The sequence below is a fragment of the Acinonyx jubatus genome, chromosome D1, assembly GCF_027475565.1.
Source record: "Acinonyx jubatus isolate Ajub_Pintada_27869175 chromosome D1, VMU_Ajub_asm_v1.0, whole genome shotgun sequence".
Taxonomy (NCBI): domain Eukaryota; kingdom Metazoa; phylum Chordata; class Mammalia; order Carnivora; family Felidae; genus Acinonyx; species Acinonyx jubatus.
Genome location: NC_069390.1, coordinates 41,641,996 through 41,655,012, shown reverse-complemented (window position 1 = coordinate 41,655,012; position 13,017 = coordinate 41,641,996). Strand labels below are relative to the sequence as shown.

The 13,017-nt window shown below is 45.1% G+C and overlaps 1 protein-coding gene across 10 annotated transcripts in view; it reads right to left on the bottom strand.

Moving 5' to 3' along the window:
• Positions 1-13,017, bottom strand: part of PLEKHA7 (pleckstrin homology domain containing A7) — a 219,610-nt gene that overhangs the window by 138,721 nt on the left and 67,872 nt on the right. Inside the window, exon 1 of one of the 10 annotated variants that reach the window (XM_053203413.1) lies at positions 1,798-4,091. The exons of the other annotated variants lie outside the window; for them this stretch is intronic. Coding sequence (XP_053059388.1) covers positions 1,798-1,880 — 83 coding nt within the window. The 5' untranslated portion in view covers positions 1,881-4,091. Of the gene's footprint in view, positions 1-1,797; positions 4,092-13,017 lie in introns of those variants that run through there. 10 annotated transcript variants of the gene reach the window in all.

Here is a 13,017-nt window from a genome sequence, read left to right as displayed (position 1 = left end):
CCATGTCTCACACCATGCACAGCCCACAACCAGAGCTAGAATCTCCCTCCCTGCACTGCATACCCCCAATAAACCCACCGCCCTTTAGACACTTTCCACTCTCCTAGGGCGATCCCCCTCCCCACACCTAGTCCCCAGAAAGCCTAGCCCTTCTTGCACTCCTACGAGTGTCAACTTCCAAGATGTGCTCATCTTCTACTCACCCTAACTCAACCCTTCAGTTTACGAGGCTGAGTACTCTATCCTCAGCTGACAAGAAAAACAGTTTCTCAGGTCTCTAAAGCACAATGCTGCCTGGAAGACTGAGTTTGGCAACTCTCCACAGGCCCCAACTGGGGCAAAAATCTCCTCAGGCCTGCCTCCAATTGGCCCCCTCCAACCCACCTCTCCCAGAGCCAAGCCCCATCCACAGCCCTTGATTTAAACCTGGGTTCTTCCATTCCGCTCAATAGGGGCACACCTGAAATGCCCAGCACACATAGAGCACACTTTGTGAGACCACCAGCTTTAGAATCCACCTTTCCCCAGCCAAGGGGGAGGGAAACTGAAACCATCTGAGGGAAGAGTCACACTCTGCCCTCAGCTCTTCTCCACCTTGACCTCCTCCTTCCAGTAGGCACTGAGGGCACTGGGATAGGCCAGATAACGACCTGGCAGACCCTTTTGCCTTGGCCAACAGTCTACAGATTGTTGAAACAGACCCAGAGGCACTTGTTGAACAGGTGCAGAATTCTCAGGTACTGGGGCTGTGGTAGGGCAGCCCTTTCCAGAAAACTTCAGATGGTCAGCGGAAGACCCAGGTCTCACACACCTGGCCTGGAAGCTTCATCAGGAAGCTGCCCTGGGACAAGGGTGGGAGTGTGTTTGTTTTCAGAAAGCAGAGGAAAGGTACAGACTGGTTCAAAAGTAGATAAAAACCCAGAGTTGGTCCCTCTCTGCCCTCCCAGGGGGTGGCGGGGGGTGGGGGGTGATGGTGCTGTCCCACAGACAGGGAAAGGGGATCCCTTCCGCAGAGTGCCAGTCACTAGGGGAACACCAGCATCCTTCTCAGGAAACTGGCTGCAATACCTTGGGTTTAAACCTTGAGTGCCAATGCCAAAAAAGGGAAAGAAAAACCTGCAACCCACCAATCTCATCTCCAGATTCCCTCTCTCCAGCTAGACACATTAATAATTAACTTGCCTACCCGGGAGCCCGCCCGTGTTGCCATAAAAGATGAGTAATGGCACCGGAGCCCCGGCCCCATGCCCGCAAGCTTCTGGGCTCAGGGCTGGGACGGACGCCTGTAACAAAGCCTCCGCATTCCTCCAGGAAGGTGTGTCTGAAACCAGACCTGTCAAACGACAAGAAGCTGCCCCCTTACCTCCCCCTTAGCTGGCTCCCATCAGGAAGTGGGTGGGGGGCAGATAAGGGGAGAAGAGATAGCCTCTGCCCAGTCCCCCCCCCCCACCCCCACCGATCAGTGCCCCCAACCACCGCCGATTTCGGGAAGCAGAGCTGTCTGCTGAGAGCTAATCCTGTTACCATGAACGCAGGCTGTACTTGGAGACCCAATTCTCAAAACAACAAGGCTGCTCCCTCGGCGCCCTTCCCGATGAGTAACCCCTAGCCCGGCGCCCGCCCCACGAATTCCCTCGCTGAAACTCCCGCGGCGAGCTGCGGCTCCCACGCGGATGGCCAGCCGGGGACGAACCCGCTCCCGTCACGCCAGCGCCTAGCCACAAAAAGCAACCCCCGATGCAGCCCCTGCTGCCTGCCGGCCCGCAGCCCCCCGAAAGTTACAGCGCGAGGACACACCTGCAGGCCCCCCGCGGCGGTCCCCACCAGCCCCCCAGGGCGGCGGGGCATGCGTCCCCGGCCGGGCAGCGCCGCCACTCCATGCGCCCGCTCCTTGAGCCCAGGCCGGCCACCGGTCAGCAGCGCTGGGCGGCGGAGCGCGCTGTGGCCTCAGCGCGCCCGCGGCGCATCGCGCGCCCTCCTCGTCCTCCTCGTCCTCGCCTGGGCCTTCCCTAAGAGCCCACACCCACTTGACATCAGCGCGGATCAAAGCACGTGGCGCAGCGCCAGACGGCGGACCCCGGCGGTCCAGAGCGCGCCCGGAGTGCCGCCGCGCCGCCAGGACGGCGCGTCCGAGCGCGGCACATTCCTCTCCTTGCAGAGGATGCAGCAAGCTGGAGTGGTAAGGAGACGGAGGAGGGGGAGGGAAACCGGCAGAGGGGGCAGGACCTGCCGCCTAACAGCGGCGCTGCACTGGCGCCCAGCCAGCCACAAGCAGACCTTACAGCAGTTGCTGCAAGTGCCCATCTACTGTGAAGACCAGGCTGCAGGTGACCCGGGTTGCTGTTTTCTCCCCGCCAAGGAGAGCCCTGACCTTGAATTCTCTTCCCCAGAATGAATCGAGGAGGCTCCTCTCCAACCACCACTACTAAATTGCTGGGGCTGATCCTGACAAGCCAGGAAAGAATGCTTGGTTGGATTAGGTTGCTGACCCCATCACCCAGGAGGCCGCCATGGGGCACCCAGCAAAGCAGATCATACCCTCTGGCTTGTCTCTATACTAGCAGCCTAAAAAGGAGTCTCCCCTCTCGCCTCTCTCAACGCCCTTGGCAATGAGGGACAGCTCTCCTGATTCTGCAGGCAATGGGAAACAGCACCGCCCAGCAGCCACACACACTTCCAATTCACTCATTAACATCCATCCAAATAGTCAAACATTCAAGCATTTATCAATGCTTAGGCCAAGAGCAACAGAAGATAAACAACATTCCTACTCTCGTAGAACATATAGTCTAGTCAGGGAGAGAGATGTTAAATACAGTGCAAAGTAATTATAATTGTGACAAGGTGTTAAACGTAAGAGGTGCTATAAGAATGCACATAGGGACCCTAAACTATCTTGGCAGTCAGGAAAGACTTCCCTGAGGAAGTGACATTCAAGATGCTGAGGCAGGAAGAGAAGTTAGAAGTTATCCAAGGGGAAGGAAAGTTCAGGCAAAAGCCCTGGTTATTAAAGTGCAAGCTCCCTCTGGAAATGTTCAAGCAGAAGTGAACTGCCATGCCAGAGACACCTGGGTCTTTGTCCAGGAGGGGTATGGGGCAGCTCACAGGCTCTGGAAGAAAGCCTGGCCATCTATCCAAAGGGGACCTTATATCTGCTTTTCATCTCCTCCTGAACCATGATGTCCCAACTCAACAGAAGAGCTATGAACAGGCAGTTGACAACCTTTACTTCTGGCTTCAACTCTATCATCAATTTGCTGTGTAGCTCTACAGAAATCCCTCTACTCTCTGGTTTCAGTTTCTCTAAGATGAGTGTTGGATTAGGACAGTGTTTTTCCATTTTTTTTTAAACCATACTCCATTTTAGATATACAAATGTCATTCCTGTCCTGTAGTGTCTATAATGAAAGACATCAAATCATTTTCAAAATCTAAAATTATAATATGAAATATGCTTTTAAAACTACACATGCCCTTTAAATATTAATATTCTATCTTTAGATACCTGCTGAAGACCTGGAGGCAGGAGTAAAGAAATGGTCTCTAAGCTTACCCCTTTCCTGTTATCTGTCCCTGTCCCTCCCACATAGACCTGGCCACCAGCACTTTTCATCTCTAGCCTCATTTTGTTCATTCCTTCCAGGATAAATTGACCACACAATGAAGAGAAGCCCTAGGTCATCCAAAAAAGAAGGCATATTGTGAAAGACTCTTGAATGTTAATTTCCAGTGATGCTGGGAAATAGACACTTTGATAGAAGCATACAATGTTCCTGGGGACAATTTAGCAATATGAATTAAAAGACTTAAAAATGTTCATATCCTTTGAACCATCAATTCCACAGCTAAGAATTTATCCTCAAGACATAATTATGGATGAACACAAAGATTTATCCACAAGGATGTTCACTTCGCCATTTTTAGAACAGCAAATAATTGGAAATAAACTAAATGTACAAGAGACTGGTTAATAAACATCTTTACCACTAAATATACATATGCAACTTTATTTTTTTTTTTACTTTCAGTGGTTTTTTTTTAATATGAAATTTATTGTCAAATTGGCTTCCATACAACACCCAGTGCTCATCCCAACAGGTGCCCTCCTCAGTACCCATCACCCACGCACCCCTCCCTCCCCCCCACCATCAACCCTCAGTTTGTTCTCAGTTTTTAAGAATCTCTTATGGTTTGGCTCCCTCCCTATTTTTTTTCATCCCTTCCCCCATGGTCCTCTGTTAAGTTTCTCAGGATCCACATAAGAGTGAAAGCATATGGTATCTGTCTTTCTCTGTATGACTTATTTCACTTAGCATAATACTCTCCAGTTCCATCCACGTTGCTACAAAAGGCCATATTTCACTCCTTCTCATTTACATATGCAACTTTAAAAATGATACACACAGGGGCACCTGGGTGGCTTAGTTGGTTAAGCATCCAACTCTTGATTTTGGCTCAGATCGTGATCCCAGTTTGTGAGATGGAGCTGTGTTGGACTCTGCACTGAGTATGGAGCCTGCTTAGGAGTCTCTCTCTTCTCTCTCTTTCTGCCCCTCCCCCATACATGTGCACACACTCACTCTCTCAAAATAAACTTAAATAAAAGTGATACATAGAATATTTACTGAATTAAACAAAACAAAGGTTACAAAACAAATGATCTAATTGTATGTACACATGCAAGTGCATTTTGGGGCAGCGATGGAGGGAGCAGGAATCTATGGTGGAGTTGCACTGTGTTCATTTTTCCTACTTGTTGACTCAGAACCTACCCCCTGGAGCTAAATGTGATGCTACTATGGCATGTTATCCTCACAGGTAAATCTGTGAACCCACAACTCACAAAAGCTTAATATTAAAACAGAATGAAATGAGGCAGGCAGGAACGCAGTTCAGTTCTCCACCACCATCCACTCATCATCAGGGATTTGATAGTAATATTAAAGCCAGACTGATTTTTTCCCCCAGACTTCTAATTTCATATAGATTTTTTAGTTGTCCTTTCCTTGAGTCTAGTGCAGTGGTTTCCAAACTTTAGAGTGCATAAAAAGTGCTGTCCATGGTGGTTTAGAGTAATTTTGACTTTATGAGATTTTTTTTCCCTTACACTCTGAGTTTAGAACCTAATCATGGTATGAAAGAAAGAAGATGACCAGAAGGATATCTACCAAAATACTAACAACATTGGAATTTCAGTTGGTTTTTATTTCCTTCCTTGGGATTTTCTGTTTTCCAAGTTATCTGACAAGAAACATATTTTTAATCAGAAAATAAAATGTTTGTTAAAAATAAGTGGGTTAAAAGTGCTCCAAAACATAAAAAGAAACTATGCCTGGACGTCAAGAGGGGTGCCTCTGACTATGCCCTTCATATCCCTCCCCTCTGCAAGCTCCGATACTGCCCCAGTTGGTGCCCCAACACTCAAGGACAGACAGTACATCGTCGCTAGGATACCATGCAGGAAAACCTGGCAAGAAGATTATTTTTACATTTACCTCCTAGGCTGTGCTTATAATGATGCTTAGAAGCTTAGACTAAAGGGTCCAAAATGAAGCAGCCATGACCATCCACTAATGGAGCTGTCCCCTATTCCTGAAACTCTCTACCAGATAAATCATCAGAGAACATGTACAGCACATACGTTTTGTCTTTAGGACTAAAAGCTGTTTAGTCTGCTTTTCACAGACCTGGTGACGCCACCAAGCACACTGGTAAGGACCAGAAGAAAAACAACAAGCCATAATACAGACTGGGTTCAGCCAGTAACTAGTAGGGTGATCTGTGCCTCAGATTCTCTTCTGTTAAATAGCCTAATAAAAGCTCTTTTCTTTTAAGGGGGTGGGTATAAAAGCATTAGGACAAAGTGAACAGCAGGGCCTCAGTGTAGGATGTTATTATTTAATGAAAGTATATGCTGGGACTTTCTTGGGGAGAAGGGAACTGGCTAGCTCTGGGTCCTTTGACACAAGGCTGGTGAAGTTCAACTAGTCTCACCATTCAAGCTTTCCAAGAAGCTGGGTGCACACACACTAGATGTGGGAGTGGAGGTGGATAAGACAACGGTGCTGACTTCTCATAGGGCACAACTCGGGAACTCTGAAGTCAAGGACAGAAGGTAGGTGGTACCCCAGGTTCCTCAAAAACACAATGGGCAAAAACCACCAGGGCAGGATCTAAAGATGAGGGATGCTTGTGTTATTTGGTCACTTAAATTCAGTAATCATTTAATCCCTTACCAGGCATTGTAACTACCCTCCGTCTTTGCTCAAAATAAAACATATGACTTCCAAGCCAGAGACAGCTGCCATTAGGTTACATTTTAAATCCACCTAGGGTCTAATAAAGCTAATTTTACTGTTATGGTATCTATTAAACATGGGGCCTTTGTTTAGAGAGTGAACAGAGGGGAGGAAAGCATAGACATCAAGGGCTAGGAATTTTGATCATTCTAGAATTGTTTCTGAGAAGAAATAAGACTAAACCCTATTTTTACAAATAACTCCAGGGTACTATCAGATTGTTCTCTAATCTTAAGAGCCTGTTTCTTGGCCTGAGGGGCCAACATGGCGAAAAGTAGGGGGATCCGAACTTCCTGCGTCTTTCAAACAAAGAAGGGTTGAAGCCAAAGGACTTTGAACCTCAAGAATATGGGAGGAAAAGAGACTGAGTCACTACCAGGTATAAAAATAACTCTAACAGGGACAAATGTTTCAGAAGGTCCACTACTGTACAACCATCCAGCCCCCTTGAGAACAGACCAGCCCCCCACAGTCAGGCAACAGCTTAGGGACAGAAACAAGTCACTCTACTTCACCTAAGTGGGAAATATTGAACAAACTAACCAAGGAAGCTAACTTGGACCTGGGACTTGGAGCCTAAGGATCATTAAGACGGGGTTGGGGAGGTGGGGAGCCTACTTGCTCCATGATCAGAGACCAAAGCCACCCAAATAAGTTTTGATAAAATGAATGACCAGACATATAACTTTATAGATTTTTTTTAATAGAGAAAGCCAAATCATGAAATAGCTAATTAGCTAGAACACATGTCTATGACCAGTGATCTTCATACATCCATTTTAATCAGTAAAACCTCCAAGTGATTGTTTTAAAAAAAACAGATTCCTGGGGTGCCTGGGTGGCTCAGTCAGTTAACTGTCCAACTTTAGCTCAGGTCATGATCTCACAGTTCATGGGTTCAAGCCCCACATGAGGCTCTGTGCTGACAGTTCAGAGCCTGGAGCCTGTTTCAGATTCTGTCTCTGTCTCCCTTGCTCATGCTCGCTCTCTCTCTCTCGCTCTCTCTCTCTCTCTCAAAAACAAACGTTATGGGAATGCAAGCTGGTGCAGCCACTCTGGAAAACAGTATGGAGGTTCCTCAAAAAACTGAAAATAGAACTACCTACGAGCCAGCAATTGCACTACTAGGCATTTATCCATGGGATACAGGTGTGCTGTTTTGAAGGGACATATGCACCCCCATGTTTATAGCAGCACTATCAACAATAGCCAAAGTATGGAAACAGCCCAAATGTCCATCGATGGATGAATGAATAAAGAAGATGTGGTATATATATATACAATGGAGTATTACTCAGCAATCAAAAAGAATGAAATCTTGCCATTTGCAACTACGTGGATGGAACTGGAGGGTATTATGCTAAGTGAAACTGGGTCAGTCAGAGAAAGACAAAAATTATATGACTTCACTCATATGAGGACTTTAAGAAACAAAACGGATGAGCATAAGGGAAGGGAAACAAAAATAATATAAAAACAGGGAGGGGGACAAAACAGAAGCGACTCATAAATATGGAGAACTAAGGGTTACTGAAGGGGTTGTGGGAGGGGGGATGGGCCAAATGGGTAAAGAGCACTAAGGAATCTACTCCTGAAATCATTGTTGCACTATATGCTAATTTGGATGTAAATTTTAAAACATAAAAAATAAATTTAAAAATAAATAAATAAATAACATTTAAAAATTTAAAAAAAATAGATTTCAGGTGTCAATCCCTAGAGAATCTCATGAAAAAAGTCTAGGGTGAGCCCAGGAATTTGCATTTAGCAAGCACCCAGGTGATCTGGCTGTGTGTAGTCTGGAGCTCACACTTGGAGATATTTGATGCTAAAGGGCCAGGAGGGCCTAACACACCTGTCTCCCCTTGATTTCTAGTAGGCATCATCCAAGTAGGCTTGAATCAATTCAAAACAGAATCTGAATGAATCCAATTAATACCTCTTGTCAAACCTCAACAAAATTACAACAAAACTAGGACATGATAAAGAATGCCAGTACAGGGATAATACACGGAAGCATTTAGCAATAGGAAATGCTCTAAAACTGTTATCTTTTATTTTATGCATTTTTGAAAGAGAGAGAATGCAAGTAGGGAAAAGAGGCAGAGGGAAAGAGAGACAGAATTCTAAGCAGGCTCCACACTCAGCACAGAGCCCAAGGCAGGGCTCCATCCTATGACTCCGGGATCATGACCTGATCGAGTTCCACATTGGGCTCTGCACTGAAAGCATAGAGCCTGCTTGGGATTTTCTCTCTCCCTCTCTCTCTGCCCCTCCCCTGCTTGTGCTCTCTCTCTCTCAAAATAAGTAAATAAACTTTTAGAAAATAAATAAAGGATGAGGATAGTATACTTTTGATACCTGTCTCATCTCACCTTCTACTCATAAGCCAGGTAAGAGCTCTCTGAATTCACTAGTGTTATCACCTAAAAACTCCACAGACTCAGCCAGACCTCAGTTAAAATCTGGGCTCACCCCACATGCCAGCTAGGTGGCCATGGATACACTCTGTCTTCCTTAAGCCACTATTTCTTCAGCCCTAAAATGGGATTTAAAATACCCACCCCACAGTATTGTTATGAGGATGAAAAAACAGAATTGTGTAAGTGGGACATAGTAGGTACTAAATAAATAGTGGCTATCAATCATTCAATGGCTAAACCTTTATTAGGGCCTTTTACAAGTCAGGCCAGTAGTAAGTGATAAGAGAGACAGAGAGACAAATATATAGATAGTAAATAAAAAGTTTCAGAGATTGACGTGTGCTATGAAGAAAATGAAACTGTAATATGATGGCGTGAAATGGGGGCTCAAGATGTGTCACTTAAACTAAGATCTAGGGGAAAAGCATTCCAGGCACAAGAGCAGGTGGGAACAAACCAATGTACCCAGGTGGGTACATTCCTGGGATGGAGGAAGGGCAGTGAGGCTAGAAGTCAGTGACCAGTGGGGAGGACAGTAACAGGGAAGCTGAAGAGTGAGATAGCAGGAGTTATGGAGGGCCATATCATACCTGGCAGGAATTTGGATTCTCTTCCAGATGCAATAGGAAGCCATGGGAGGGGTTATAAGAAAAGACCGTGCCATGGAAGAGGCATGATCTAATTTTCTTTCTAAAAAGACTTCTGTAGGGGTGCCTGGGTGGCTCAGTCAGTTAAGTGTCTGACTCTTGATCTCAGCTGAGGCCTTGATCTCAGGGTGGTAAGTTCAAGCCCTGCAATGGGCTCCATTTAAAAAAATTTTTTTTAATTAAAAAACAAAAGACTTCTGTAGCATTTATATGGAGAATGGCCTGGGGATTGGAACAATAAATAAAAACCTAATATTTCCTTAGTGTTTAAACTATGTGCTCTGAACTGTCCAAAGAACTTTATATGTATGATATTTAATCCTCATGAAAACTTGCAATATGAGTACAACTATTATCCCAATTTTACAGATGACAAAATAGTTATAGATTAGGTAGACTTGCCCATCCCAGTGAGTAGAGGATCCAGTATACAAACCCAGATGGTCTGATTGCAATGCCACTCCAAAGCCTTGAAAAGAAATGGGGGAAACCAGGGAGACTAGGTAAAAACACCACTGCAGGAGTACAGGCAAGAGAGGGAGATGGCTGGCAAGATGACTACATCGTCAATGCTGAGGGAGATTCAGCTGTACAAAATGTCTCAGTGGCAGTAGCCAATTCCACTACTGACAGGACTTACAACGGGGGGGAAGGAAAGAGACAAGCAAAGTAGACTCCCAAGTTTTTGGTTTGAGCAACAGAGTGGATACCAGTGCCAATTTCCTGAGATGATTAAGCCTGTAAGAAGAACAAATCCAAAGGGAGGGGAGGCATTAAAATGAATCAAGAACTCTGGTTTGGATACATGAGATCTAAGTAGTCTATTAGATATCCAAGTGGAGAAGTCCATACGGCAGTAAGTTGTGGTCATCTCCACTTGGGAATCTCATCATCACATGACTCCTTAGGGTCTGTGTGTTGGTGAAGATGGGGGAAGAGGACTCTCCCAGTTACAGACCTTTCTGGTTGGTTGTAACAAGCAAGGGCAGAGCCTTATGTCAACTTGCTCTGAGGCTGAAAGCACCCTACGCAGCCCACCCTCTGTGGTCCAGTGAAGTCTGCATCCCAGCTCCATTCTCTGAGCCAGCTTCCTGGGTACCAGATCTTTGAGAAGCAACGCAGAGCCTGGAGGTTCAGAAGAAGAGGCTGGAAATAGGAACCGTGGAAGGAAGATTATTGGGCATCCTGCTGGCTTGTGAGAAGGGAACTTCTGAATCCCTCCCTTCTGCTTCAACAGTTTTTTTTCAGTCCTCCTATCATTGAAGCCCATCCGGGTGTGAGTCCCTGGAACTGCTCACAAGGGCCTGAGTGTGATGATAATGAAAGGGTTTCCAAAATAAGCCTCCCACATTCAGGCTTCCCAAATCCCTGGCTGGCATCCAGGCTATAGCATTCCCAGAAAAACAGCAACCTCGCTTGATAAAATACCTTCAGTACTGACACCTCCGTGGCTCAGAGGAAATGGGTGTATGCTAGAGGTCAGGTAGAGGTTGGAAGAAAGAAAAAATGGCAGTTTTTAAAGTTCAGCTGAAATGTCAGGAACACGAAGCAGCCCATGTTTACACAGAGCTTTCCAAAACTGAGACCAGCTTCCAAGAGCTTTAAAAAATGGCTACATCAACTTGTCCAATGAAATGGCTTTTTAGTTTAACAGAAATAGACCTGGGCTGTTCTCATTCTCCTTGTATCCTTAGGCTTAATCTCCTAACATAATTTATACTCAACTCTGGTTGGTCCTTGTTGTTTTATTTTTTATTCACATTTTATCCCTTTCTCATAAGCTGCCTCAAATCCACTGTGGAATAGGATAAAGCAGTAGATGAATAGACAAATAGTGCCCAGTCTTGACCATCCTGGATGTTAAACTTACAGAACCACATCATCAATAAAGGCTGTTTATCATGAATATTAATTGGAGGTTAGGGGGAGAAAACACCCAAATTAATATGTAAAACACTTTAATGTTTTGATCTCCTTATGTTAAAAAAAAGAGTCTGGTAATAATTAACACGTGTATTTTTCATATTCTTCTGTTCCTAATTGTCTAAACAATAATTTATGGGGCAAAAGGAGTAAAATCTTATGTCCTACATAGGTACCATTGATTTTGTGGCTCTTACCATTCAAACTGGGAACAGGATGCCAGGTCAATAACCGAGATGCTTCATCTTCCACATAAGAAACTGTCAAAGCCACTGAAGGAGATCGGAATCAGACTCAACCTAAATCTATCCACAAACAAAGCTGGAATGTCAGTCCTTTCTTGGCACGGGGAGGTAAACACACGACAATGCCTACTGCTATTCTCTGGTGTTCTCCTAAATGCAGAAACAAGCTCAAGAATATGAAATAGCCAGCAGCCTGGGAACACAACTTTGGAGACATAAAAATTATTAGGTTTTCTAAATCACTGACATGAGCCAAAATCCTTACTGAGACTAGTGGGCCAAAGATAGAACCAAAAGCCTCATCACATTTACAAACATCCCCTTAAGTGCCTTCTTCTTGAACACTCTCTCTAACATAAACCTGAATGTAGCAATTATTCAGATCCCCATGTGCAGGCAGCAAATGTTTTTGAGGCTCATTCTCAAGGGAGCAAAGGAAAAATGGTATTTTTGACTAACATTTTTTTATCATCAGAAGTTGCTGGAACCAGTGTCTTGGCACTCTAGAGCACACAGTGATGACAGATGCTTACAGTGTTCACCCTGAGGACTTGCAACCTTGTAGAAGAACAGACAGATCAAATTATGCCTTGTTGTAGTTTGAAATGTGCTTTATTGCCTTCTAGGTTTTTGGAGATTGACACTCCACACAGAACACAGTAGGTGGCAACACTGAGCCATGAGAATATTCCATTTGCCAACCTTGCTGAATAGAGAAAGTTTAATGTAATAATGAACGCCATTCTAAAAATTAGGTCTCTATTAAAATAATGACAACAGGCACAAAGTCATTAAAAATACATGCCTGACAAATGTGTTATCAAAAGCACCATAAAATGTACTTTCCTGGCACGCTGTCATTTCCCACCTGCACTCTACCAATCATTGGGCAAATCCAATTATTCCTGGAGACAACCGAACTAGGCATCTCCTCTCCTCTTCTCCCTAGTGACTTTTATGAAAATAATATTCAACTTTAATGCTCCTGCACTTCAGGAGACTATGTGACAAGTGCAATAAACATATTCTCTGTGTGCAAAAATCAGGGAAAATGAGATCTGAGACTGCCTTTGCCAACCCCAGGTGTAGGCCTTCCTTCCCCAAACTCAAGAGAGACTGGAATGTAACAGCTGTCAGAAAGCAGCAATAGCCTGTGCCAGAAATACTCTGGCTGTGCAGCTCTAATTGCCAAGAGATAAGAACCCATAAGTCACACAGACACTTGTGGCTTAGGCTCAGACACAGCAGACAGAAAGGAAAGAGCATGCGCTCTGGAGTCAGATAGATCAACATTCTGACTTTTACCCACTCTGTGACCTTGGACTAGCTGTTTCCTTCCCCAAACCTCAGTTGCCCTCTTTTGATAGGACTGGCAGCAAGATGTACCAGGTGGCTACTACAGGACTGGACTTATAGCAAGAGTGCAATACACTGGAGCTATTCTTATTAAAAATCCCTGAAGGGCACAGTGGAGTAAAAT